General features: G+C 41.2%; 2 protein-coding genes across 4 annotated transcripts; one reads left to right on the top strand and one right to left on the bottom strand.

Moving 5' to 3' along the window:
* Window positions 1-3,870: 3,870 nt before the first annotated feature.
* Window positions 3,871-14,166, bottom strand: ALG10 (ALG10 alpha-1,2-glucosyltransferase). The gene is made up of 3 exons (XM_054082570.1): window positions 13,991-14,166; window positions 13,101-13,298; window positions 3,871-8,997 (listed from the first exon to the last, which is right to left on the bottom strand). The coding sequence occupies exons 1-3, from the start codon at window positions 14,153-14,155 to the stop codon at window positions 7,942-7,944; spliced, it is 1,419 nt and encodes a 472-aa protein (XP_053938545.1). The 5' UTR covers window positions 14,156-14,166; the 3' UTR covers window positions 3,871-7,941.
* An 81-nt stretch (window positions 14,167-14,247) lies between these two features.
* On the top strand, window positions 14,248-20,153 carry TPRKB (TP53RK binding protein). Of its 3 annotated transcripts, none has more exons than XM_054082600.1 (5): window positions 14,248-14,360; window positions 14,899-15,043; window positions 16,581-16,703; window positions 16,991-17,167; window positions 18,149-20,153. In XM_054082600.1, exons 2-5 carry the CDS (start codon window positions 14,903-14,905, stop codon window positions 18,233-18,235), a joined length of 528 nt encoding a protein of 175 aa, XP_053938575.1. In that variant the 5' UTR covers window positions 14,248-14,360; window positions 14,899-14,902; the 3' UTR covers window positions 18,236-20,153. The 3 variants fall into 3 exon arrangements, with proteins under 3 accessions (XP_053938575.1, XP_053938566.1, XP_009555563.1); XM_054082591.1 differs by lacking the exon at window positions 14,248-14,360 and adding an exon at window positions 14,455-14,515; XM_009557268.2 differs by lacking the exon at window positions 14,248-14,360 and having other exon boundaries at window positions 14,647-15,043.
* The last annotated feature ends 7,689 nt before the right edge of the window (window positions 20,154-27,842 follow it).

The following is a 27,842-nucleotide window of genomic DNA, read 5'->3' as shown; positions in this document are numbered from 1 at the left end:
AGAAAATCTGTTACGAAAAATCTTTTCAGCTTTGCATTTCCCTGTATTTTTTCATTGTTGTAAATATCAAATGGTAGCTTTGCAATAAAGCAGCCACCGCTGCAAGTTTTAGTTTATTTTATATCATTATGCATTCTACTGAATATACCAAATACAAAAATCTTTAAGGTCTTTAAGTCTGTTCTTTCAGGTTATAAGATTGAGAGCGTGCCACTGAAGTGTTTCAAGAGGGCACTATTATTTCTTCAGTGTGTAGCTCCTGTTGATTTAGATTCTCTAGATAGCGTCCTTGGAGAATGCAGTATTGAAACGAAAATAGATCCATCTCATGAAGTTGTACTTACTACAATTTCAATTAACTTAGTCTGTGGGTAATGTAAAAGAGAGTTAGATTGTAATTACCTTCTTCAACTCTGCCTTGGAAGTGTATGTTCAAAGCACCAAAGAAATTGTCACTATCCACACAGCTGCAGTAACATAAAAGGTTAAGTTTGATACCCAATTATCCTGCTCACTTTGTGCTATTTTTATGAGAAAATAACGTATTGAATGTATTCTTTCAAGATATACCGTTGGCTGCATTTTAACTGCAGATTGTAGGTCTACTTGGTCCAAGCACTAGTTACTACTCAAGTAATTGTATATACTTCTTTAACTTAATAAAAAAGACCCTCAAATCGATTTTTCATCTAGAAGTCAATAACACCAAGTCCAGAAAAGAGGATTATGCATTGTGAAAGAAAATACAAAAAGGGCTGAAGAAGATTTATCATGAGATCCATCACAGTAAAAATTACCAGAAATGTTTTAGAGTTCTTCACTGAAAGAAAAGTGTTGGCTACAAGATGATTTTGACGTGCTGTTTTTTTTGCAAAGTAACTGCAGACTATCAAAATGTTATAACTGACTTTAAAGGCTTTTCTTGTTTGTTTGTACATTCTCTGACAAAACAACGAGCAAGAAAATCCAAGAGCATCATGTAGTCTATTACATATGACTTAAACAGCAAGGTAGAATCCTTGCAGATGTTTAATATCTTTGACTCATATTCAGTCACAAACAACTTAGATTAACTGATACTTGCCATAATTGTATGCTAAGGTTTATAGAAGCTTTAACTGCTTGTAGGATTGGCATTTATTTCCCAGAAAGACTCTCTATTCACAAAGAAGTTGTAATTATAAAGATAGGATTTGAAAGTGCAAGAAGAATGTGGCCACTGATTTTGGTGGTGGTGGTGTTCACATGTTTTAAAGAATCAAAGGCTTCCTGTAAAGTCATCTGATCTGATAGCTTATTAGAACAAAGCCCTAAAGCCCTCTAGCCCTCAAGCAGATTGATTCAATGGATTAGAGAGTACTTAGAGCTCCATCAAAGCACCTGCAGTTTGGTTTAGTCAACCAAAGAAAAGGGAAGAGGGTCTCCTTCAAGAACCACCCCATTCTCATAGTCTGAATATCTCTACTTCAAACTAGACAGAGAAGGGAAATACTTGTGCTCAAAATCCACAAAGAAAATATGTCTCAAGACAAACACAGCCAACTTCTCAATACGACAGCAAGCTACTCAAGTTAGCCGTGGCTTTACAGACCAAAACGGTAGCCAATCAACTCAATTTACCTCCATAAGCATTTAACTTCAACAAGCTCTATAGGAAACAGCCAAATCATAAACTGCTTGGTCAAACTGAAGCTTCACATGCTCTAACTCTGCTTGTTTCTGCCTGGTTATTCCTACAAATTGATGTGTATTTCTCTAGCCATTTCACTATCAAAGATTAAAGCAGATGTTATGGGAATTGTTAATATATTTATTTTGGCTTGATTTTTCCATTAGCACGACTTTGGAAGTCAAAAAGTGATGCTTCGCCTACAACGTAGGCAGCATGGTCTTCCAACTAAGGGTACCCATACAATAGGTGTTTTGGTCAAACAGAGCAAAGTACAGAGCTCTAGCTATATGGTACTTTTTCCTGTAAAAAAAGAAGAGTTCAGAAATGTCGTGAAGTCCTCAATTCTGGTGATCATTCTTCTCTACACACTGAAAAAAAAGCCAGAGAAAAACCATCTGGAGTGTAAGAGTCCTCATGTTTCTGTAGGTCAGTAGGTTAAGAGGCTGTTGGGTTGTGATCTGGACATACCAGTATAGATGGTGCACATCCGTGCACATAGAAAAGGAAAATGAGGAGAACTGTCTTTGCTCAGATGTAGCATAAAACTCATAACTAGAGAAAAAAGTTTCCTAAGGGTAAAAGCAATTATTCTCTGAAAAAGCTTGTCAAGGATATGGCAAATTCATCACTACTAGATGACTGTAAACAGAGCATATTTCCAGAAGATGTGCTCCACTGCAGCTACAAAATATTAAACTCTACAGGATTCGCTTACAAAATGTCGAAAGCAATTTCTGCCTCTGTGGAAGTTCCCAGATAAAGTTTTGTTGCCACCTGTCAGGCAGCCAGTCAGATCAGGCCACAGCAATGCTACCTCCCTCCTTCACCCTCTCCAAAATTTAATCAGTGTATATTTTATAAGCAGAAAAGGAGGGCAAAAGGAAATTACCAGTATTTATTTCAAAGGCAAACTTAAAGCTCCTTTCAGACAACAGATGGCTCCAAAGCCCCAAATATATATTTTATTCTTAACTCTTAATAAAAGTGCAAGCACTTCATTCCTTTTTTTTTTTTTTTTTGTTTTAAGCAAACTACCATTCTTCCCTGTTTCAGAAAAGAATGCAGAAAATTCCATCTTAGCAATAAAGAATTGAAAATAAACTGTTATTGAAACAAATGTGCACCGGTACATTTTTAGCAAGGATACATACAACTCTTTAGCCAGCAAATAAATTCCTTTTCCTTTGACATGTCCTTAGTTCTTTTCCTGGGGGACTGGAACTGGACATGGAAGATTACTTCACAGGCTTAGTAAGACTTTAAAGCAAGTTAATATGTATTGGGCTGAAACTTTTGAAATTTATCTACAGAGTGGCTACCAGGAAAATTAGCTTAAACACAGGTCACTCTGGCGTAAATCTCAGATGTGAGGCTTCCCCGGCTCACCTGAATGTGCTGCCCAAAGAGGCTGTGCTCTAGAAAGCAGACAACACTAGCAGGTAGTTTTGACAAGATGTCTGGCAGATGAATTCCCACCTTCACAACTATTTCAATGGACATACAATGATCCTCTTGGTAACGAAAAGTATACAGTGCCATAGCAGCGCAGGGGTGCCGAAAGCAGCAAGTAGGGAATGCTGTATGCAACAAAGAAAACATTAGGTATAAAACACCCACACTGTTGTTCACCAGGACTATAGTTATGATGTGCTTACTCCCACTCATTAACAATGTTGTGGCATTTGTACAGCACTGACCCAGAGGGTGAAAGCTATCTCTGAAACTGGCGATGTTCCTGACTGCGTCTCTTTTGTTCTTTTGAAGCTTGTAATTTAATTTTCAATTCAGCCAGGCAATGCTTTGTTTGAGATCTGATGGAACGCAGGAAAATGCAGCATGATTTTGGTATATTAAACTTGCAGGTCTGAAGTGGTGCCCTAAAATTAGAGACTCCTGTCAGCAATAATCACCATAACCATTCCTTTTGTATTGTATATTCGCAAGATTATTTCTATGACAATACTCTAAGGAGGGCTGACATGAAAATGCGGGAATCCAATCTCATTACAGGAGATCTGAAGGTAGCTAAAGACACGAACTTTTGCAATCGCATCTTTCAAAAGGCGTACACTGCTACTGCTAATAGGGGGTCATACCAATTTGAGTCATGCATGGGATATTAATTTACATCTACTCAGAACCTGGATTCAAAGCACATGGGAAGACGTTGTTTTAAAAGTGTTTATTTTTATCAGAAAATACGACAATTTCTGCTTTATAGAGTATTTGGGCAACTAACAATCTGAAAATGAAAGAAACCCCTTCCCTATTACTGATACACAGTCCCAATTCAAGTAAGCTCACAACACTTCTTGAACACAGTAAGAGCAGTTTTTATTTACAGATCCACAGCTAAGTACCAAAACATTTGTCAATAAACTAGTTCGCTATGAAGTTTCAGCAAGATCATTCTCACAGTGATCACGGCAGCTCTAACAACAAGCAGCTTCTCCTTCCAGCTGGAGAAAACACTTCCTCTCATGTATGACAACCACTCTGCCATATCACGACATGCTTTATCAAGCAAAAGCACACTGCTAAGTACCTTTGTGTCCCCAAACCCCAAAAGTACCCCACTCATTTCTGCTCCTGGTACCACTCCACACTCCTGGCTACGTTAGTGCCACAATGGCAATTACCCATACAAATCTTTCTCCTCTTGCTTCCTGCTCCTCTTATCCCAACTGCCCCTTGAAGCTGAAGGAACAGCATGAGGTCCTGAGCATATTTTGAGATTAAAAACAAAAATTCATAAATTAAGGGCATCTTAGTTACACATGGCTTTGCCAGCATTTCTGTCTCATGGAATGATTCTTTTTGTTTGCAAAATGACGTTTCTTAATAAAACAAATTATCCGCACCCATCTAAAGCATAGTTTTAAGAAGAATGTTTTTCTATAAAAAAATGCCTCGGCTGAGATACAAATGTCATTGAATCAAATATAAAAACCATATCCCATCTAACAAGACATAAGCCAAGAAAGCAAAGCTTTTAAAAAAAAAAAAAAAAATAGAATGGTGAATATAAATTAAGAATTTGAGATAATTGGAAGCACATCATTTTCACAGATTCTGGCTTTACCACCTTTTTCATTACACAAAAACTAGATGACACATTTAAAACATTTATAGTATGTCAACTATTACAGACATTTGGGCATTTATATTTCATATGCACATTGTCCAATTAAAAAGAGTGAATATTTCAGAAAATCACCATATGTCAGTCTCCCAAGTGCAATATCTTTGCTTTCCTGAATTTGTCCTGTCATTTTTTCAGCAATGAACAGAATGAATACATGAAGAAAACTAGAATGCTAAGAAATTTAATAACAAAACAGCAGAAGAAAACATGCTAACTTTCTAAGCAACTACACTGTTTAAAACAATGACATTATTTCAAGTAAGCTTTCAAGTTTCATTTTGTTCTCTCGGACCAGACATGAAAATTTCACAAATACCAAAAATATCAAAATAAGACATTTAAAGATGAGCAAAACTTGTTCTTCTTCTAAAACTAGACATACAACATGTATTTAAAATTACATAGAAGTAATATTTAGCTAAACCAATTGCTAGTTAATAAAACAAGCAATCAGCCGTGACAGAACGTGAAGTTTTCTAATTCTCTGGTCTTGCTGAAACACCTGACGTCATGACTTCAAGCAGCTTTGCATTAAGCAGCTGGTCACCTCACTAGGCTGGCACAAGACTGCCACCTTGTGAAAAATAAACGAGACGTGCATTAACAGGGCAAAAATCATCTGCGTCCAGAGATTACAGAATATGTTTTCCTACAATATTTTTAATGGAGACAATCCACCTGACTTATCTACTCACAAGAAAAGTAACAGATAAGAAAATATTTCAGCATGCACATATTGCTTACAGTGTAAAATTCATGCTAATTTTGAACATTGACATGTGCTGTCAAAGAACTTGAAAGACAGAACGCTCACCAAAATCAGAAAACACATTCACAGCATAAAGGATTATCAAAAAAAGTCCTATCCTCCCAAATAACTACCTGTTTGTAACTAGATAAAAAAAAAAATTGAATGTGTTTGATTGGTTTTTTTTTCCCCTAGCTCAAAACAATTCAGCCATGCCCTGGTTGTTCATCTCTCTACTTATTCTGTCAGTTATTGAAAAATAATAATCTTATTTCTGCCTGAGAAAAACTGAACCTGAGCCTTTATTACCAAATAGTGATGATTAAAATGTTAGCCGCGCTATTTTTGGTTTCATCTCGGACATTTCAATATATTAGTGTGATTTTTTTCCTAAACAGGTGGCCGATTAATAAAATTTACAATAAATTATTGTTCTAATGCTGTTTTAAGTAATTTCATTGCCAAATGACAGCTGCTGAGCAAATAACCTGAAGAAAGCAATTATGGTCCTACGGAAACTAGAAGACTTTGGCAACACAAAGCAGGATAAACACAGTCTTTTCTGCATGCTTTAAGACAAATAGCTAATAAATGACAAACAACCACAACGGAAATATTTCAGGAGCAAAATGCTCTCCAAGAGATTCTTGCTTTAGGATTACAAAGTAAGTTTAATTAATTCTTATATCAATATTTAAGCAATGGTACTGCTACTGGTATTTGTTAAATTTCTAAGAGCTGTTGATGGAATTTGGAGACCCTTCTTTGTGACTAACTGTGATGTAATTACAACCATACTGATTTCTGAGGCTGAATAAGGCTAACATGGAATATTACCCACAAATTGCCTGTGATTCATCAGCAAAAATGAAAATACAGCTTTACTCCAAAAATACAATCTCCTTTCATATTTCAGTAATTCATGGACTTTCCTCAGCTTGTTTTTAACTTAGCAAAATATGTAGAGAATAACTGTACTTTTATAATAAAATATGTAAGCGTAACGATAAATCCCCTGATAAAATATTATGTCACCTTACAATATTGGTTAAAAAAATCCCAACAGCTCATAGACATCTCTCTACATGATATTTTTCTAGTGTCCTGTGATGTGAAGTTCATTAGAAAGTACTGTGCTCCAAATTCTACTGTGCTCCAAAGATACTACACAGCATGAGAAGTTTTGGATACCCCCCTATCACAGAATTAAGTTGTATTTCTAAAACTGTTGAATGGTTAACTTTAAAAGATCAAGTATTTCAAGTTTAATCAAAGTCACTTACCAACAGGGACCATCACAACCTTCATTTATTCTGATGATAATGCACAAGATGCTTTTAAAAACTAATATATAGGTATATATACACATTTTATTTTACCTTTGTAAAACAAAATACACACTCCCTAGTTCCATTAGATTTGTATATACATGAAAAACATTTAAAAGAACAATTCAGTAAGGCCATTAGTATTTCTTTAAGATTTTACATCAAAGATCTTAAGAAACACTCAGTTCAACTTCGGAATGCACTCATATCCTACTCCAATACAAATCTGTGAATACACAACCTCAGGACATAAAAGCCTGATTATTTAAAAGCATATTCATTAGGTTGTATTCCACTGTGTAATGACATGTTTCAGTCTGACATACACAAATTACTCCCTTTCTAATAGGTCATACTACCAACTGCAATTTATCTTTCGTTGTACAATAACATCAATTCCCCCAAAGAAGGTACATGCACATAGCCTCCACTATGTAGCAGTTTGAAATAAGATTTTCAAAATGCTCTAATAACTTAAGAGATTACATTCTGTTTCCAAAACCAATTTAAGGACTTACTGACAAAAAAAAATGAAAATTCAGTGGGACGTAGGAGGCTTTGAAAACATTATACTTACACCTTGACTGCTAGCAAACCTAGGCAGGAGTGGCCTGATCCAAGGAGTAAGTATGCATCCAGAGGTAATAAAAAGGTCAAACGCTTAAATATTTTGTTTTAAGAGCAAGCAACCTCTGAAACAAACTCTAATACCTTCAAGGGCATATTATATAATATTTTACTATAATGAAAAATCACTGTAAACATCTCCCTTATTTCACAATAACTACACAAAGGCGTTAACAAATTTCCCCTCATATTGAATTAATTCCAGAAGCTTATAAATTCCATATATGTAATGTCTTCACACTACAATAAATCAAGAGTTCACATTCAGTTCCAAGAAATAAGCAAAGAGCCTACTTCCCCAATTCCAGCTGGGGAAAAATGTCCTTACATAGTAAAACATATTGCTTCATTCCAGAGCCCACAGTCCTGAAACAGAACTGGGTTTTCCTAACGGTATGAAAGTATCAAAGAAAAAAAAAAGTCACCACATAAACCTCTGGATTTCATCACTATTTGGCCATTTGAATGTTCTATTTAGAAAAAGATAAAAAGTTACTGCATTCACAATGATATAAAAAGCCAGCTCCAGAAGCTGTCTATATAGAGATGGAAATGGAATATTGAGCCTATATATTAAGAATGGCAAAATAAAGTAACGGAACTCTAGCAATTTTTGAGGAACTGTGGCTGCTAATAAACATGCAAAATACAGTAAGATCCAGAATATTGATTTTGATTTTAGCATATCAGCAAAACTCCAGCCAGCAAATAGATAGACTGGAACTAATACATATTTTACAAGCTCATGTCTTTGGAAGACTTTTCTCCAGACATAAAATGTATAATGTCTGTTATCCGCTAGTAAATACTTATGAACATAGGTAAATTTCCAGATCAGGAATAAAGAGATGACAGTGATTAAGGTGTAGTGCACAGGGTGCTTTCGCAACGACAGAAGGAATTTCCTGATTTTAATGGGGGTCAATAAATGAGGGAATGAAAAAAAGACAGTAAAGGACAAAAAATAGAACAGCTGAGGAAAGTGCAAACAGGCTTCGTGGCTACTTCTGTCACCAACAACTATTCCACCATTGATGAAGACAAAACCAAAGAACACAGCTACTAATACAATGTATGGCCAAGTTAAAGCACTAAGTGTAACTAAGTTTTTAGGTGATATGAGATATTCAATAAGAAACTGCAATATTCTGACGAAATCTGAAAATGGTCCTTTCCTGGAAGGAATCTTTTCATCTCTCTTTTTCTGTAACTTTGTCTTCCAGGCTTCATTGAGCTTCTCTGCAACAACATTTCCAGCACAAAAAACCGTCCACACAATATTCGTCTGACGAAACATGAAGCCACAAAATCCAAGGAGAGCTGAAGTTTTATGGTTACCATAAAGGCACATTAAATAGGCAAAGAGAGTAAAAAATACTGATCCTGGGTCCGTATAATAAAGAAATGTAAAAAAATAAAGAGTGGGGAACATTGCAAGAGTTAATGCTGACAAGATTCTCTGGAAACCAGACACAGCCTAGAGAAGAAGCATAAAAATGTGGTTAGTAACGTTGAATTAAAAAAAAAAAAAAATTAGAACACCCACAACCAAATATAAAACAAACAAAAAAAGCCAAATAAAGAGTATCATTCCTGAGAATTCCATCAACACAATAACATCTCCTATGCTCTTTGGTTCCATTGCTGCACAAGCATGCATGCTATATTTTTGTTAACCTCCTGTTAATACAGAGCGTCAAACTACATAAATGTCAGAAGACAAATGAAAGTATGGAACGCTACTGCAGATAAGTTAAAAATACAGCTCCAAAAATACACCAACTTCTTCCATACATCAGGTGTTCACACATTTAGGACATTAAAATCATTGCAGGAGCGTAACTGCTTCCATCAGTAGGATAAAAGAGCTGCACTAATAGGCAAAGGAAAAGAAATTCAGTTTGATGCCCCTGAAATACCATCATATTTTGTTTATTTGTGAGACAGCAGAACACATCATTGCATGCTTATACTATCATTCTTTTGAAGCCAGTCCACAGAGCAGCCAGTTCCAAGTTTCTAATCTTTCGTGCAGCTTTCATTGCTTATCTTCATTACAATTCATGAGTTAGAAAATGAACTTTAAGGAAGGTAGGAAAACACACAGTTAAAACCCCCTCCCAATTATCCCAGTACATGATGCGATGCAATTCACAACACTAAAAAACACAGTATGATGTTTCTTAATGATGTAGCATGGGGTGAAACAACCACTCACCACCTTACAGAAAAGAAGAATAAAGAAAATGCTGAGTTCAAAGAAGTGCCAACAATATAACATTTTCTAATGCTAAGACTACTGTCATGAATCCTTCTATTTCCTTACATTTATATTTCCACCTCCAAGCAGAAAATTACATGTATTCCAAAAGTGGAAGCAATTTATTTCATTTGACCCAATTTTGCACACTCTTATCATGTGCTTAACCATGAAGAGTGTCCTGAAAGAAAATGCATCAGAAGAAATTTTCTTTATAGTAAACGAATCCTTCAGTTATCATGGAATAAGAAAAACTGTTCTTATTGTTAGAAGTAAAACTACTTCACTAAGGTGAAAGATTTGAATAGGCCATTAACCACTGGCATAATTCACCTACTACAGTAGTGGATGCTCCACCACTTTAAACATACAATATTCTTGTATCCAAGTTGAACTGTTACTTATAGGTCAATCTAGAATGCAGGTTACTACAGTCTGGATGGGTGGACAGCTAGACAGGTAAGAATGGACTGGATGGTTAAGTGGTCACAGTCCATCCAAAGGTGACTGTAATAACTAGAGTATCAGGGGATCAATATTGGGATCTGTCCTGTTTAACATCTTTATCAATGATTGGCGGCCGGTCACAAGCAGTGTTCCCCAGGGCTCAGCGTTGGGACCATCCTTGTTTAATATATTTATCAATGACCTGGATGAGGGGATTCAGTGATCCCTCATTAAGGTTTCAGATGACATTGAATTGGGCAGAAGTGTCCACCTGCTCTAGGGCAGGAAGGCTCTGGAGAGGGACCTGGACAGGCTGGATCAACTTGTATGAAATTCAAAGATCAAGTGCCAGGTTTTGCACTTTGGCCACACCACCACCATGCAACACTACAGGCTTGGGGAAGTGGGGCTGGAAAGCTGCCCAGTGGAAAGGAACCTGGGGGTGTTGGTCAATAGCAGGCTCAATATGAGCCAGCAGTGTGCTCAGGTGTCCAGGAAGGCCAACAGCATCCTGGCTTGTAGCAAAAACAGTGTGGCCAGCAGGAACAGGGAATGGATTGTGCCCCTATCTTCGTTGCTGGTGACAACACACCTGGAATACTGTGATCAGTTTTGGGCCCCTCAGTATAAGAAAGACATTGAGCTGCTGGAGCATGTCCAGAGGAGGGCAAGAAGGCTGGTGAAGGGTCTGGAGCACAAGTCTTATGAAAGGCAGCTAAGGGAACTGCGATTGTTTAGCCTGGAGAAGAGGCTGGTGGGGCAACCTTATCACTGTACAACTACCTGAAAGGATGCTGTAGTGAGGTGGATGCCAGTCTCTTCAACCAAGTAACAAGTGACGGGACAAGAAGAAATAGCCTTAAGTTACACCAGGGGAGGTTTAGACTGGATATCAGGAAAAATTTATTTACTGAAAGAGAGTAAAGAGAGGTGAAGAATGGGAACAGGCTGCCCAGGAAAGCAGTGGAGTCACCATCGCTGGAAATGTTAAAAAAACATGTAGATGTGGCACTTCAGGACATGGATTAGTAGGCATGTTGGTAGTGCTGATGGTCGGACTTGATGATCTTAAGAGCTCCAACCTTAATGATTCTATGACCTGAAGGCAGCGAGAGCACGCCCTCACCAAGTCTGCAGATGACACTAAAGCGGGGGGTATCAGGCAATATACCAAAGAGCAGAGCTGCTACCCAGAGTGGCGTAAGCAGACTGGAGGAAAGAGGCAACAGAAATGCTATGAAATCAAACACGGACAAATGCTAACGCCTGCACCTGGAAAGGAAGAAATCCCCACAACGATACAGACTGGGCATGGAGTGAGGAGCTGCTGCTCTGAGGAAAGCAATCTGGGAGTCTTGGCGGATAGCGAGGTCAATCTAGAATACCATGTCCAATTTTGTGCCCTACAATACAAAGAAGGCACTAGTAAACTGGAGCAATGGCAGAGGGTCACCAAGACAAGTGATGGCAAAGCACCTGCCCCAAGAGTAGAGGCTCAGGGAGTTGGCCTTGTTCAGCCTGGGAAACAGATGGCTCGAGGGAACCAAATAGCAGCCTACCAATACCTGTAAGGATGTCAACAGGTAAAGGGAGCCAAGCTCCTCGAAGTGGTACACAGGTGGAAGACAAGAGACAACAGTCAAACTGAAACAAGAGGTTCAGGGCAGATATAAGAAAAACCTTCTTCAATGTAAGTCCATTCAGTTACGGAGCGGGTTGCCTAGACAGGTCAAACAATCACTCTCCATCCTAGGAGAGCTTCCCACCCTGAAAAACACAGTCTGATCTCAGGGCTGGCCTGCTTTGAGCTGGAGGGTGGACCTCCTAAGGTCTCCTCCAACCTGAATCACTCTCAAGTTCTTCCCAACTTGAATTATTCATTAGTTCTAAATACTGACATCAAACCTAGTATCTTTCAAAAGACAACATTTTAGTTTAAACATAGTTCACAGGGCTTCACTCAGTATTCACTGGCTGAAGTTTTGTGTAGTCTTTAGCAACTCTAACTAGGTGAGCAGTCAGACCTTTGGATAGTAAGTCTATATGCATACAAACTTATTTTTATTTCAATGGGACTGCTTTTAGTTATGCACAAGAGTAGGTGTTTAGAGAATTGCACTCTGAGAGAAAAAAAAAGATATTAAAAAAAAAAATTAGAGAAAATGAATATGCCTCCTTACTCAAACTGATAGAGGTACTTGCAGTTATACAAAACTGAGAAGAGCACACATATGCAGTGAGGTGAACACACACGTGGACATTTAAGCTGCTTCCACTGATACCAAAATGCCGGCAAATAAACTCTCTAAGACTCATCTTGGAGTTTTAGAAAGTGAGCATCCTTTGTCAGACTGGGCAACATGAGGGAGCGATCTCCACCAATCATGTGCAACAAGACAAAAGCGAGAGACAGAATATATTTCCCACTTAGATGCACATGAATAAATTTTCGCAGAAATGTTATGCATGTTCTATTACTTTTCAAGGAGTAATTTTACTGTTATTATGAACTTCACAACAGTCAAAATTTTTGCTAATTCATAGCTGGCTCCAGCTCTCTGCCTGACCTTGCATTTGAGATTCAGGGAGAGACTGCAAACAGAAGTGGTTAGAGAAGAAGAGACATCTGTTCAGTACAGACCATACTTCACGCAAGACATTGTCCCCTCCAAAGAATTAACAGTGTCTAGACAAAACACTGTTTGAAAGAAAACATGCTGTCAGGGGGACATTCTGTCTAACTTTAAAAAATACAATTACTTAGATGAAACTTAACTCTACTTTAGCTTAAACCAAAAATATTCCACTATTTGTAACAGCAACTACTTCTTCTATCACTAAGAGCACATAAAATTACTGTTCTTTTACCATACCTTGTTCTTCTGATGGATCTTGAACACAAGCAAATACAATAAATAGAAGTTTCCAGCACTGAAAAGCAGGTTGATAAACCGAAGCATCCCTGTAGAGCACACCACGCTTCCTGTCCAGCCAAAGAGCCAGGCGGCCGGTTTCATGACCCCCACAGAGGCCAGGTAGAGCCCCGGCAGCGTGGTGATCATGGGGTCCCACTGCACGGGGAAAAAGGCAGAGGGTTATGGACCAGGGACATGATAGCGGCTGCAACAGACCATTCCCACCCATGCCCCGTTGGGTTAGCTTGGATGTTTAGCTAATTTCAGGCACCGTTATGGAATTCTGAGTGCTTTAGTCATAGAATGGTTGGGTTGGAAGGGACCATAAAGATCATCTAGTTCCAACTCCCCTGCCATAGGCAGGGGCATCCCACTACATCACACTGCCCAAGGCCCCATCCAACCTGGTCCTGAACACCTCCAGGGATGGGGCATCCACAACTTCCCTGGGCAACCTGTGCCAGTGCCTCACCACTCTCATCGTGAAGAAATTCTTCCTCATGTCTAGTCTAAATCTGCCCCCTCCAGTTTATACCCATTGCCCCTCATCCTATCACAACAAGCCTTTGTAAACAGTCCCTCCCCAGCTTTCCTGTAGCCCCTTCAGGTACTGGAAGGTCACTTATAAGGTCTCCTCGGAGCCTTCTCCAGGCTGAACAACGCCAACTCTCTCAGCCTGTCTTCGTATGGCCGGTACTCCAGCCCTCTGGTCATCCTTGCAGCCTCCTCTGGACCCGTTCCAACAGCACAATACCCCAGGGGTGAAGCACCGCTCTGGACAACAACCCCACTCCCTTCCCGCAGCACCCAGGGGATGCGAGTGGAAACCATCGCTCCCGGCCAGAGACCTGCAGGAAGCGCCCGCGGCAGTAGGCCTGCGCCTGCGGCACGTGGAAGGCCTCGTCCATGTAGGGCCCGCGCTGGCGGCGGCTGACGCCCGCGAACAGCAGGCACGACAGCAGGAAGGCGGCGCTCATGGCAGCCCAGAACCCGTACGCCTCGGCGCGCTCCATGCCGAGCCGCGGGGAGGGAGAGAAGGAGGGGCGGCCCTTACACGGAGGGCGGCGGGGGCCAGGGGAGGGAGGAGGCGTGCGCTCTGCGGCGCCGGGGAAGGGAGAGGGAGCAGCGCGGAGCCGCGGGTTCTGCGGAGAAGGGAGAGGGAGCAGCGTGAATCCGTGCGCTCCGCGGTGCGGGGGGGAGGCGAAAAGGACGCGGGAGGTGCGTGGAGGGAGGAGCGGTGCGTTCTGCTGGGGAAAGGGAGGGGGAGGAGCGTAGAGGCGTTCGTTCTGCGCGGTCGGGGGAGGAGAAAGGGGGAGGGAGGAGCCGTGCCTTTAGCGGAGGCCGCGGAGGGGGCGAGCGTGGAGCCGTGCGAGGTTCGGGGAAGGGAGAGGAAGGAGGGTGCGGCCGCGTGCTCTGCTGTGGAGACGAAAGGGGGAGTAAAGAGTGTGGAGAGGCCTTCTGCAGGAGTCGGGGAAGAGGGAGGAAGGGGCGTGGAGGCTTGCGCTCTGCGGAGCCGGGGGAGGCGAAAGGGGGAGGGAGGAACGTGGAGCCTGTGCGAGGGTGGAAGAAGGGAGGAGCGCGGAGCCGTGCGTTCTGCGCGGGAGGCGAAAGGGGGAGGGAGAGAGGAGCGCGGAGGTGGGGAAAGGCGAAAGGGAACGGGAGCAGCGCGTAGCCGAGCGCTGTGCGGGGCCGGCGAGCGCGGTTACCCCGGGCCGCCCCTCCTCCCTCCGGGGGATTCTAAGGGCGATCCGGGCAGCGCGATGGAGCTGAGGCAGCCGCTGGAGCTGTTCCCCGGGTATAGCGTGACTCTGCTGCTCTTCACCCGCGTGAGAAACGCCGCCGCGCTGAGGAAAAAAGCCATGGAGGGAGCCCTGGAAGGAGCATTAATAAACCCCGCGATGGTGAGTCGGGGCTGGCACCGCTTGGAGCTCCGGAGCTCGTCCCTCCCCGTGGGAGCTCTGGGAAAGCCGCCACCGGCGCTGCGGTGATGCCTCACTCCTGCTGCTGCTCCTCTCCTGGCGGCGCGGGGCTCCTGCCTGGGCAGGGCGGGCACAACACTCGCTGGATTCGCCTCGCATCCTGCCTGCTGCAGCTGTTCTGAGTATCTTCGTCTGTAAAATCATAGAATTATAGAATAGTTTGGGTTGGAAGGGGCCATAAAGATCATCTAGTTCCAACCCCCCTGCCGTGGGCAGGGACACATCCCACTAAATCAGACTGCCCAAGGCCTCATCCAACCTGGCCTTGAACTCCAGGGATGGGGCAGCCACAACTTCCCTGGGCAACCTGTGCCAGTGCCTCACCACTCTCGTAGTAAAGAAATTCTTCCTTCTGTCTAGCCTAAATCTGCCCCTCTCCAGTTTATACCTGTTCCCCCTAGTCGTATCACTACAAGTCTTTGTGGACAGTCCCTCTCCAGCTTTCGTGTAGCCCCTTCAGGTACTGGAAGGTGGCTATAAGATCTTGGAGCCTTCTCTTTTCCAGGCTGAACAAGCCCATTTCTCTCAGCCTGTCCTCATATGGGAGGTGCTCCAGCCCTCCTGTCATCTTTATAGCCCTCGGGACCTGTTCCAACAGCTCCACGTCCTTATATTGAGCCAGAACGGGACACAGTACTCCAGATGAGGTCTCACAACAGAGGAATAGTATTGAAATTATTAAATGCTTAACACTGGCAACAGTCTACTATTTGGAGCCTTTGTTCTCATTTATACCCCTAACTAGTTTCTGAATCTAGTCTTTTTTGTTAGAGTTGACAAAGCAGTAGCTTGGAAGGCAAAAAGTAACGTAACCAGGCAATTTACTGACAGAAGATTTATTGATGTCCTACACCAGGGTCGGGGCAATTCCAAGTGCAGTTACCAGCTGGGTAGATAATGGATTGAGAGTAGCCCTGAAAAGAAGGACTTCGGGGTGCAACAATGTGATCACAGCCCAGAAATCCAACTGTGTTTTGGGCTGCATCAAGAGAAGTATAGCCAGCTTATTGAGGGAGGTGATTCTGCTCCTCTACTCTGCTCTCATGAGACCCCACCTTGAGTATTGTGTCCAGTTCTGGAGTCCTCAGCACGGGAAGGATGTGGATCTATTTGAGTGAGTCCGGAGGAGGGCCAAGGAGAGGATCACAGGGCTGAAGCATCTTCCATATGAGGACAGGCTGAGAGAGTTGGGGTTGTTCAGCCTGGAGAAGCTTATAGCAGCTACCTTATAGCAGCCTTTTAGTACTTAAAGGGGACCTAGAGGAAAGATACAGACTATCACTATATCTAGTGATAATCATTGACTTCAGAAGAGCAAGAATTTTTAGAATAGCTAGCAGAATACTGTCTTACTCCCTTCTGTGGTTGCAGACTATCAAAATTAAGTGGTCAGGATTTTTTTCAAAATTCAAGATAGTATGTTAAATTTCTGTTTAATTTTGTCTCTTGTGTTTCACAGATTGTAGATCCTTTTCAAATTTTTGTGGCGGCCAACAAAGCAGTTCATCTACACAAGATTGGTAAAATGAAAACCAGAACTCTCTATGCAGAAGTTATTTTCAGCCTTTCACCAAACAACAATGTAAGATTTACCAAACAAATGTATTTTTTTGGCCAGAGAAGCTTGCTAAGGTCCATGTAGCCAAACTAAATATACGTATAACTGTTTACCTAGCCATTCATATAAGTTATCATTTTAAATAACACTAATAATGTGCTATTACCTCTTGTAGCTTGTCAGAATTCCATTAATACAAAACGTATGTAAATTTATACTCTTGGTTTAATTGACCCAGTAACTGAAAAGGCTGCTTATATGCAGTGAGAAAGTGACTCATGCTACTTGGATAATTTTTCCTCTTTTCTTAGATTTCAGATGCTTTTAAAAAGTTTGGCATTTCAGACAGTGACACAGCAGTGCTCATTGTTCTGGTTGCAGATGGGAAAAAACCTGTAAATCTGGAAGACATAGTATCTCAGGTAGAAGGCCAACAGGTTTCTCTGGATGAACTCCCCCAGCTAACAGACACTGCCAGAGTTAAAAAGGTATGTAGCCAAGAGAGGTAATTGGCGTAGAGAAAAGAAATAGTTTATTTGGTTGTCTGATTAAATATAAATGGACAGTTAACTTAGAGTCTGTAATCATAGGATCACTAAGGTTCGAAGGACCTCTAAGATAATTAAGTCCAACAATCAGCCCACCACTATCATGGCTACTAAACCATGTCCCAGAGTGCCACGTCTACACACTTTCTGAACACCTCCAGGAATGCTGACTCCACCATTTCCCTGGGCAGCCTGTTCCCATGCTTTCTTTAGCGCAACTGGCACCTTGACTATTTCTTTCTTACAATTTTTTACTTGAAAAAATGTCTAGTTATCACACCCTGACAGTACAAATTTTAAGTCTCCAAATTCTTAACATTGTCAGGAAGTTGGAACATAAAAATAAATTCCATATTGCTGCTTCCCATTCAGGCATATTTGCTTCCTGTTTTCTCAGGCAAATAATCCATTTAGTTAAAAATAAGTGTTCAGTCCTGAACAGTTTCATAATCTTAAGTACGTAAATAGTCCCAGCATGGGCGGCTGAAATATAAATGTGTTGATGAGCTGCTAGGAGCTTTGGGGGGGCATGTGTGCTCTTTACAGATTACCATATGCTATTATAGATGAGTATCTTGAAGCATATGTTTCACTTTATAAAATTCAAGTAAGCTAAGTCATCTTGATCATGTCTGTCAAAGTAGTGATGGGAGACAGAAGAATAAAACTGGACAAACCATAGCATGTAAGATGTGGAGCTAAAAGTTTCTTAGCTTTCGCTTTATGTCTTGGAGTTTCAGAATTTGCTTGGTTCCTCAGTCCCAATTTTGTCTTTCAGTCACAAAAAGATAGGAATTTCCAATGTAAAAAGTGAGGGAGAAGGGGAAATCTTTTCTTGTGTACATACTTTTAGAAGATATGTGATCAATTTTTTTCGTCCTTATTCAGCTTTTATGTTTTTCTTGTTCTTTTTTTCTGCAGATGTACAAAATTACTCCACAGGAAGAAAAAATCGGCACCTTAGTGGATAGTATTGTTTGCAGAATGTCAACAAAAGATGTTTTATGAAAATATGGAAATAAATTTTTTTAAAGGAAAAAAAGGTGCTTTTAAGATGTAAAAACATTTGATTAATTGGAATTCATCCTGAATTCCAGAGAAATGTTGTAGTGTTGAGAAGTTTGACGACATCTGCACATAAATGAGTGAGCCTGAGTATGGGGGTAATCTGAGCTGTGTTCTGAGCAGAAAGCAGTTCTGCTGTGTAAAGCAGAATTTGCCATTGGCATTTCTGTCCTTAGGTGTGTAAGTTTTTTGTGAACAACTGTCTGGGCTTGGTTTTCTTACACTGCTAGTGTGCAGGGGGTTTTCCTTGTCCCCGTAAGGTTCACCAACTACAGTGCCCTGCATCTTCCATGTGTGATTAACTCTGCTTTGCGAATGTAACTAAATATTTGTTAGAGATACAAGCTGCCTAACTGAGGCGCTAAGACACTTACATAGAATCACAGAATCACAGAATACAGTGGTTGGAAGGGACCATAAAGATCATCCAGTTCCAACCCCCCTACCGTGGGCAGAGACATGTCCTACTACAGGCTGCCCAAGGCCCCAACTATCCTGCCCTTGAACACTTCCAGGGATGAGGCATCCATAGAATCACTAGGTTGGAAAAGACCTCGAGGATCATCGAGTCCAACCATTCCTATCAACCACTAAACCATGCCCCTGAGCATCTCATCCACCTGTCTTTTAAATACCTTCAGGGATGATGACTCAACTACCTCCCTGGGCAGCCTCTGCCAGTGCCCAATGACTCTTTCTGTGAAAATTTTTTTTCTGATGCCCAGCCTGAACTTCCCCTGGTGGTGCTTGAGGCCATTTCTGCTTGTTTTGTCCCCTGACGCTTGGGAGAAGAGGCCAGCTCCCTCCTCTCTACAACCTCCTTTCAGGTAGTTGTAGAGAGCAATGAGGTCTCCCCTCAGCCTCCTCAAGGCTAAACAACTCCAGTTCCTTCAGCTGTTCCTCGTAAGACTTGTTCCCCAGCCCCTTCACTAGCTTCGTTGCTCTTCTCTGGACACGCTCCAGAGCCTCAACATCCTTCTTGTAGTGAGCGGCCCAGAACTGAACGCAGTATTTGAGGTATGGACCCACCAGTGCCGAATACAGGGGCAGAATAACCTCCCTGGACCTGTTTCTGATAACAAGCCAAGATGCCATTGGCCTTCTTGGCCACCAGGGCATACTGCTGGCTCATGTTCAGTCGGCTGTCAATCAGCACCCCCAGGTCCTTCTCCATACAGCTTCCTAGCCACTCTTCCCCTAGTCCATAGCACTGCACAGGGTTGTTGTGCCCCAAGTGCAGGACCCGGCATTTGTCCTTGTTAAACCTCATGCCATTGGTCTCAGTCCAGCCTGTTCAGATCCCTTTGAAGACCCCCCCTACCCTCAAGCAGATCAACACTTTCACCCAGCTTAGTGTCATCCGTAACTTCCCTTGGCAATGTGTGCCAGTGTCTCACTGCTCTCATGGTGAAGAAATTTTTCCTTATGTCTGGTCTAAATAAGCCCCTCTCCAGTTCATAGCCATTGCCCCTAGTCCTATCACTACAAGCCTTTGTAAACAAACTTGAGGTGTAGAGATTCATATTCAACTTAGGAAATATTTTGTTTATGCATTATGGGACAGAGCCAACTAGGTGAGTCACCAAGTAGCCCTGTGATAAAAGCATTATGATGACATCAGGGTTTACGTCCTTCTTCTGTACTGTTGTAGCTGGAGATTTTTAAGAACTTGTGTGAGGTCCGTTGTAGCCATCTTCTAGCATTTAGCCAATACCTACTAAGTACCACAGGAATGCAAAAGGTTATCGAAAGAAAAAAAGCAGAGAAGTGTCTGTGCTTATTTCTTGATTTAAAGGTGGTTTTACAGAATGTATCATCCTCTCTAAAGGGAAATTTGAGGCAGTAGTAAAAGCTGGAGCTTGGAACTGCTTGAGTATTTTGAAATAAAATGCGTAACAATAATGTGAGAATGATCACGGAAAATGAAAAACTTGTTTTCATTTTCTGACAGTCCACTTGGTACATGGAGTATATCATCAGGCTTGCTTGCTGAACTGCTGACATTGTTTTTGGTAATTTAAAATAACAGCAGGCAGGTATGCTTAAACCACAGCCTTTTTTGAACATGGGTAAAACATCAGTCTGGTCTGTTTAATATAAAAGGAATATTAATAAAAAGATTGCTGTGTAACAATTGATGCACATGTTCTAAACTTGGGTTCCATTTTTCATTCTTGTCAGTTTGTTTTGTTGGTGTAGAAACACTAAATAGTTTGTTACTGTTGAAGTGAGTTGAATTTTGATATTGTAATTTACTGTGAGAACTGAATGAGCTATTTTCATGGGTGGACTTACTGGAAATTATTTGGGGAGCTATAGCCTCCATAGTATCATTCAGTAAGGCAGATGATTTGGGTCTATTGGCAGTTACAGACTTTGCCATTGCCCTGCTAGAGCACGGTGTTCCCCTGGTCCTCACTGCATTTATCTAACTAAATTAAACATACTATTTACAAAAACTTGCCATAAATACAGATTACATTGACCTGCAAAGTTACACTTGTCTTTCTGAACACACTAAAAATTAGTAAATTTGAATCTATAATGTAACTGTTTATCAACCATTCCTGCTTTCCACCAAGGCAAAAGTTTAAGGAAATACATATGTTACATTTTTATAGCTTAGAGTTTTAGCTGAGGCATCCAAGCAAGCCGAGATGGTTTTTACAGCTTAAAATATTATTTGATGATACATCTAGGTGTAATCATGAGCGAACATTGTCTATAAGGAGTCTGTAAAGGTTCATGCTGGCTCATCAGGTATGTTGTGCTGTGCTTTGTCTGCCTGCCCTTTTTCCTGACAGCAACTGAAACTTCCAGGTATCTCTACATGTTCTTAAGAAAAATTAACAATTTTGTCAATCAAGATTGATATTTGGAGGTTTTCAAAGCACTTCGTGTTCTGCTGCTGTCTCCTCTGAACTTTCATACCTCATCTTCTCTATTGCAATGTGGAAGGGAGGAAGCTGAAGCATTTTCAATACTTTATTTGGCTCTCCAGTGCTCCAGAGGCAGGATTGTACCTGCAAGATTTATAAAGTTTGGATCAATGATGCTCCATGATGAACTGTGATGAGGTGGTACGTTAACAAAGGTATTTGCCTGAGTAGGGTAACACTGGCAGAGTACTGCATGGACTAATTGTTTCCAACAGCCTCTGCCCCTCAGTTCTGCTGGTCCATTGACCTGAGCTTATCAGGAGTAGACAACAATACAATTAACAAAGAGCTTAACACAGACTGCCAGTTGGCTGTATTTCCAGAAAGCCTGCAGGTTTCCTAAGTGGAGTAACTTCCCTGAAAGAGTGGGAGTATGGAATGTCCCCCATCGAAGATGGGCTGGTGTATGTAGAGGTTGGTACTGACATGAGGTATTAATGAATTATGGAGAAGCAAGCAGTGGTTGAGGATGAATTAAATAGATTAGTACAAGATCAAAGACTGAGCCAGCTGGCTCTGCAACAAACGATGCTAACAAATACATTTATTTCATGGTTTTATTCCTGACTTTACAAAGGCATTGCCATAAGTTAAAAATATGCAGATACAAGTCCCATATAAGCTATCTTCAGCAACTGAGATGAGAATTTGATTTGTTCAGAGACCTTCCTTTGCCTGCGAGATAGCTGGTTTTATTGATTTTTTTTCCCCCTATGTTGTTATGACATGTCAGATTACTTGCCTGCTTATAGTGTATGTTTTACCATGGATTTGGACAGGTATTCTTAGAAAAGATAGAGATCAGACAACTTAAGTTAAAAAATGGAAAGCTGGGGTGAACATACAAAGCATTGACCAATAAAAACATAAGTTGAACTTTTCTTCTTGCTAGCATATTGTGCATTGAGTAAATTTCATATACACATGAAAGGAAATACAAATGTATACAGTGCAAACAGGTATATGTTATTCACAAAGTCTTGTTCTGTACATTGCCTATTAAATCACTTCACAGATTCAGTTCCACAAGTAGCAACAGTTTAAGCAGTTTCAAGAAAACTGTAATATGCTGACACCATTTTTTTTGTACGTCCTGGGTATAGATAATCAACACAAATATTCCTTTAAATATTTGACAAAGAAACCATATTGCTCCTACAAAGATGAATCCTTTCTTGACCAGGCTCCCCAAATTGCCATTAGAAGGATCATGACAATCACTGTGTAAAGAGTATGGACTGTAGCAAGGTCATCTCCATGCTGCTGCTTAAATCCAGGGGTACTGTGCCAGTTCTCACTTTTGTTCCCATTGGTTTTCTGTCTGTGAGCACGGAGAGACTGTATCCTGCCATAACCAAAAGCAAGATTAAGATTAAAAATTATTATTTTCTATTAACAGTTCAGTAGTGTTTATAATGAAGTCTAGAGCATGCATTATATCATTGACTAGATTTGGGAAAGAGCTCTTCAAACTGTATGGGGCTAGTAAAGTAATTTCCATAATTGGAAAAGTAAAACATTTACCAGCCATTTGGTATTTCTCTCTCACTGACAGGCGGAGAGAGACAGGCTATGAGCTTGTTAGAGGATGCACAGTGCTCTTGCTCTTCACTGTTGATACAGATCAGTTGTAGGAGAAAAAACATACCCTTTTATTTTGCAATATTATGAAAGTGGAAGGGTTTAAAAAAAAAAATCAGTTTCCAAAGCTTTAATCCATGGGAACAAGCACAGCATGTGCTATGTTAATTTCCCATGCTGCTCTGATAATGTGTTTCTGCCTGCTTTTCAGAGCAGACTTCCCTCAGCAGTCTGTGTCAGGGTATTCATTAGCCAAAGATACCAATCAGGAGTAACTACATAAAATAAACCGTATCTGGACTCTCTGGAGTAATATTTCACATTTCTTTGATACCTTTCCCAAATGGTTTGAAAGTAGAAGTGTTAGCCTATGGCCACTGACCTCTAGTTATTGTTATCTCCACTGAAAATTGTCTGCTAAACTCCACTGGGCATGCTGCTTTTTTTTTTTTTTTTTTAAGAGAAAAAAAATGTTGAATGTCCACAATTCCATATGAACTAGAATGCCAAAAGGAGATCAGTCAGTTTGTGATTTTCATGTAGCTTAGGAAGTGGTCTGAGTAGTCATTAGATATATTACAGCTGTGGTTCATACATGCTCCTGCTGTTATTATCACAGAGAGTAGGAGTTACCAAAAATGTTACCACAGATAGAGTTTGTGAGTAAAGAGCTTTTAAAAACAGATTATATTTATATACTTGTGCATACTTGGAAGACAGCTGTCAAGACTGATTTGATAAAAATTGAAGACTAGGAAGTGTAATCTGCAAAAGGGAATTAATGAATAAACTAGAAGCTTATAGAAGGTTGCCGTGGAATTAGAAATACACATTTAACATTCGTATTAGGACAAGGCTACCTTCTGTCTTATGTAATTGCAATAATCTAAAATAACATAGTTCATGATCGTCTGCGAACATAATGTGAAGACCATGAGAGGAATATTCTCCCTGTCAGTAGTTTGCTTTCCCGTTCCTACCTGAGGGCAATGCAGTATGTGCAGCTTACCTCCTGGAAGCGTTCATGTTTTGGTGATTGAGTTCCCGATGAATCAGATTTCTTCTAGCACAGAGGAAAATGTTATCCTTTTTTATCCTCTTGTTTCTTTGCACAAAAGAGGGAAATCTTCACTCAGTATCAGCAAAAAATCTTCATTCCAAGCCCACCAACTTGACCAACGCTAATCTGGGAGCGCTTGATCTGTGCCAATCCAAGTTCTAAAATTACTGTTTTTCTAAAGCTGTTTTTGACACAGTTCTTCAAGAAATTCCCTGGAGCAGCTCACAAGGCAAGTAATGAGTAATCCTAAGGACTGGCTTCTTTTAGCTGCTGGGATCCTTTCTTATAAACAGTAGCTCACTGCTAAAATGTTGCCAAATTCACAGCAACGCCAGTAATGCACAGATGGAGCATGCTGGTGATGAAAAATGAAGAATGAGCTGTGTCTTAGAACTACTTTCTATTAGATCACAGGCTATTTTGAGGTAAAACTTAGTTCCTTTCTACAACTGTAATTTGGTTTAACTTGTGTGGAGTGAAATCTCAAGCCACCATCACTTAGATGTGCTCTAATAGTCAAATATTTTTATGAAAAATTTGGTGTCTTCTTTAATAGTCTGTTGACTTCTGTAACACAATCATATTCGATAAGTGGTCAATAAGCAGTGTAGCAGCACAAAAGAAAACATTTGGACATTTAGTTTTAGTAACAAAGTCACATATATCCTATGCTTCCCTGGCCACCTGGAGCCACAACTAGCAGGAGGCTGTGCCAATGAAGAAGGTCTCCCAAAAGTTGTGCATTACATTGATTAATGCTGGCTGTAGCATAATAAATCCAATGGTCCAGCAGCTATTGGTAGGGCTTATGAATTTAAATTCATAGCTTAGAAAAAAAGGCCAAAGCCCTTCTTTTCCAAAGCAAAATGTGAACATCATCTTTATCTGCCAAAAAAAAAAAAAAATCTTCCTCATTTCACTCTTTATGTTGAGTTTACTGCCACATATAGTTTCAGTTAAGACATGGCATTTATGTTCGTATATAAATAAAATTGGATCCTTTAGTTTTAATAAACCTATTAGCAATTTCCAAGCATGTCTTGGGATGTTATTTACATTCCAGAAATTAAGACTGAGCTTGTTTACTCATACTCACATCAGTCTTAAAACTTTTTTCCATAAATAACATTCGTAAAATTTTTATTTCATTAAGACTGTGACTGTTAAACGAAACTGATTGAGCCTCCATTTACTTTAAGTAAACTTGTTACAACTGTAAGAATATTAAGTACATCCATGTGCACTTCACTAGAAGCATAGGTACTGTTTACTTCTAATGGCTGTGCGAGTACAACTGTGTCACTGGAACCAGTGGAGCTACTGAGAATATCATATCGTTATTATTACTGATATATTAAATATAGAAAATATCAATATTGCAATGACTTGGGGGAAGAAATTTGGACATCTGTGAAGAATTATTGACTTAAATAATTTCTGGATTTTTCAGACCTAGTCCTGAGAATACAGGCAGTTACAACATTTGGATTCTGCCAAAAGAATTAACACATATAGAATGGGAGATATCACAATAAAAGCTGTACACTGAAATTTTCCTGTATATTTTTAGTTTTATTCATATATTTTTTCTACTTCAATCCTAAGTTCTATAGCACTTACAGCCTATTCGCCCATTTCTCCGGTAGATTCATGTAACAAAGAATTCTGATTCATGTCCTAATATATTAAGAGAAAACTCTAAGCACTGGACACTATGAGACATTAGAAAACACATGGAAGAGTGGTGTTTTCCTGCTGTTTCTTACTGACATGGGTTTACTTTTAGAACTATTCTATCAGTCAGCCCGTGTAATTGGCAGTAGCTTTGACTGACATCCAGGAAGTTTGCTATTCCTTACATCAGCTTAGCAACAAGTACATATCCCTTCTGTGCAGTTAAGTAACTTGGACAATGATACCCAGCAAAGGTGTGGAGGAAACAGAAGGACTTCCTCCATCTCTGCCCTTCACCACAGCTGGCATGGCAGCTGTTCCAGGCATCACTTGTATGATTTGTAACCGTCTAGGTCTGTGATAGACCATGGCTGTGGGTTCACTCCATCCTGCAGTGACCTCAAAGCTCTCCCTGGGCATCACCAATCTGTCCTCTGCCTTCTCATGGCCAAGAGCAAAGCCCAGCTTGGCCCCCAAGAGTGGCAAATGAAGCATGGCCTGACACAGACTAGAAGGAAGGGGAGCTGTATGCTGCTCTCTTTTCCTTACCACAGGCTGTGAATCACTCCTCATATAGCTAAGACCAATTCATAGAATCAGAATAGTTTGGGTTGGAAGGGACCTTAAAGATCATCCAGTTCCAATCCCCCTGTCATGGGCAGGGACACTTCCCACCAGATCAGACTGCCCAAGGCCCCATCCAACCTGGCCTCGAACACCTCCAGGGATGGGGCAGCCACAACTTCCCTGGGCAACCTGTCAGAAAGAAATACTCCCATCGCTGCCAAGGTCAGCCAGGCAAACCCAGCTCTGCTGCAACAAGCAGGGAGGATGAATCAGTGAGGCCAGGGCATGTGCTTGAGTGGCTTTGTCTGTGAGCCCAAGTGGAGCCCAAGGGGCTGCAGCCCCAGACATGGCTGAGCAGCCATCAGCCAACCCACGGGCACCTGCTGCAGCCTTCGGGGCAGCTGAGACCGAAAATGCCACCTAATAAACTCCGTAAGACTTGTTTTGGAGTTTTAGAAAGCAAGCATCCTTTATCAGACTGAGCAACACAAGAAAGCATTCTCCACCAATCATGTGCCAGGTGCCAAACATGGTGGGACGAGTCCCATGACTGGAATGTGGCTATCGACGGCTACAGGCTGCTCAAGAGAGACAGACCAGGAAGGAGAGGTGGAGGCATTGCCCTCTATCTCAGAAGAGGGATAGAATATGAAGACCTGTTGTTGAAGAATAGCCACGAACAGGTTAAAAGCTTGTGGGTAAAAATTAAACGGGAACCTTGTGGTTGGTGTATACTACAGGCCACCCAATCAAGGTGAGACAACTGATGAAGCCTTCTTCCTCCAGCTATAGGAGGCTTTGAGCTTGCAAGCTCTCATCCTGCTCGGGGACTTCAACCACCCAGACGTATTCTGGAGAAGTAGCACGGCAAACTGTAGGCAATCCAGGAGACTCCTGGAGTGCATCGAAGATAATTTCTTAGTCCAGCTGATAGACACCCCCACCTGAGGAGAAGCAATACTGGACCTTATGGTCACCAATACAAGCAAACTCATCAGTGATGTTAGGATCGGTGGCAGCCTGGGCTGCAGTGATCATGCACTGGTGGAGTTCAAGGTCCAGAGGGATGCGGGACAGGTGAGGAGTATAGTCAGGACACTAAATTTCAGGAAAGCAGACTTCCAGCTCTTCAAGGAATTACTTGGTAGGACCCCCTGGGACATGGTCCTCCAAGACAAGCAAGAGGAATAGAGATGGAAAATATTTAAGGAAGCTTTCCACAGGGCGCAAGAGCGCTCAGTCCCCATACGTAGAAAAGCAGGCAGGAAAAGGAAGAGACTGGCATTGCTGAGTCGAGACCTGCTGGTTAAACCAAAAAAAGAAGGAACTGCACAGGCAATGCAACCAGGGACAGGGAACCTGGGACATGTATAGAGACGCTGCCCAGTTGGGTAGGGATGAAGTCAGGAAGGCCAAGGTGCAGCTGGAGCTGAACTTCACAAGGGAAGTAAAGGCCAACAAGAAAGGCTTTTACAGGTACATCAGTTGAAAGAGGAAGATCAAAGAGAACGTACCCCCACTGATGACTGGAAATAGGGATCATGTATTAACAGGTGAGGAAAAGGCTGAGGTACTCAACAACTCTTTTGCCTCAGTCTTCACCGATAACTGCTCTTCTCGCCCCTCCTGGGTCGTGGGATAGCAAGATGGTGACCAGGGGGGTAGACTCCCTCCCACAGTAGAGGAGGATAAGTTCGTGAACACCTGAGGAATCTGAACATATGTAAGT

The sequence above is a fragment of the Cuculus canorus genome, chromosome 1 (assembly GCF_017976375.1).
Source record: "Cuculus canorus isolate bCucCan1 chromosome 1, bCucCan1.pri, whole genome shotgun sequence".
In the NCBI taxonomy this organism is placed as follows: Eukaryota; Metazoa; Chordata; class Aves; order Cuculiformes; family Cuculidae; genus Cuculus; species Cuculus canorus.
The sequence above is the reverse complement of the archived record's forward strand: the minus strand, read 5'-3'. Positions and strand labels throughout refer to the sequence as shown.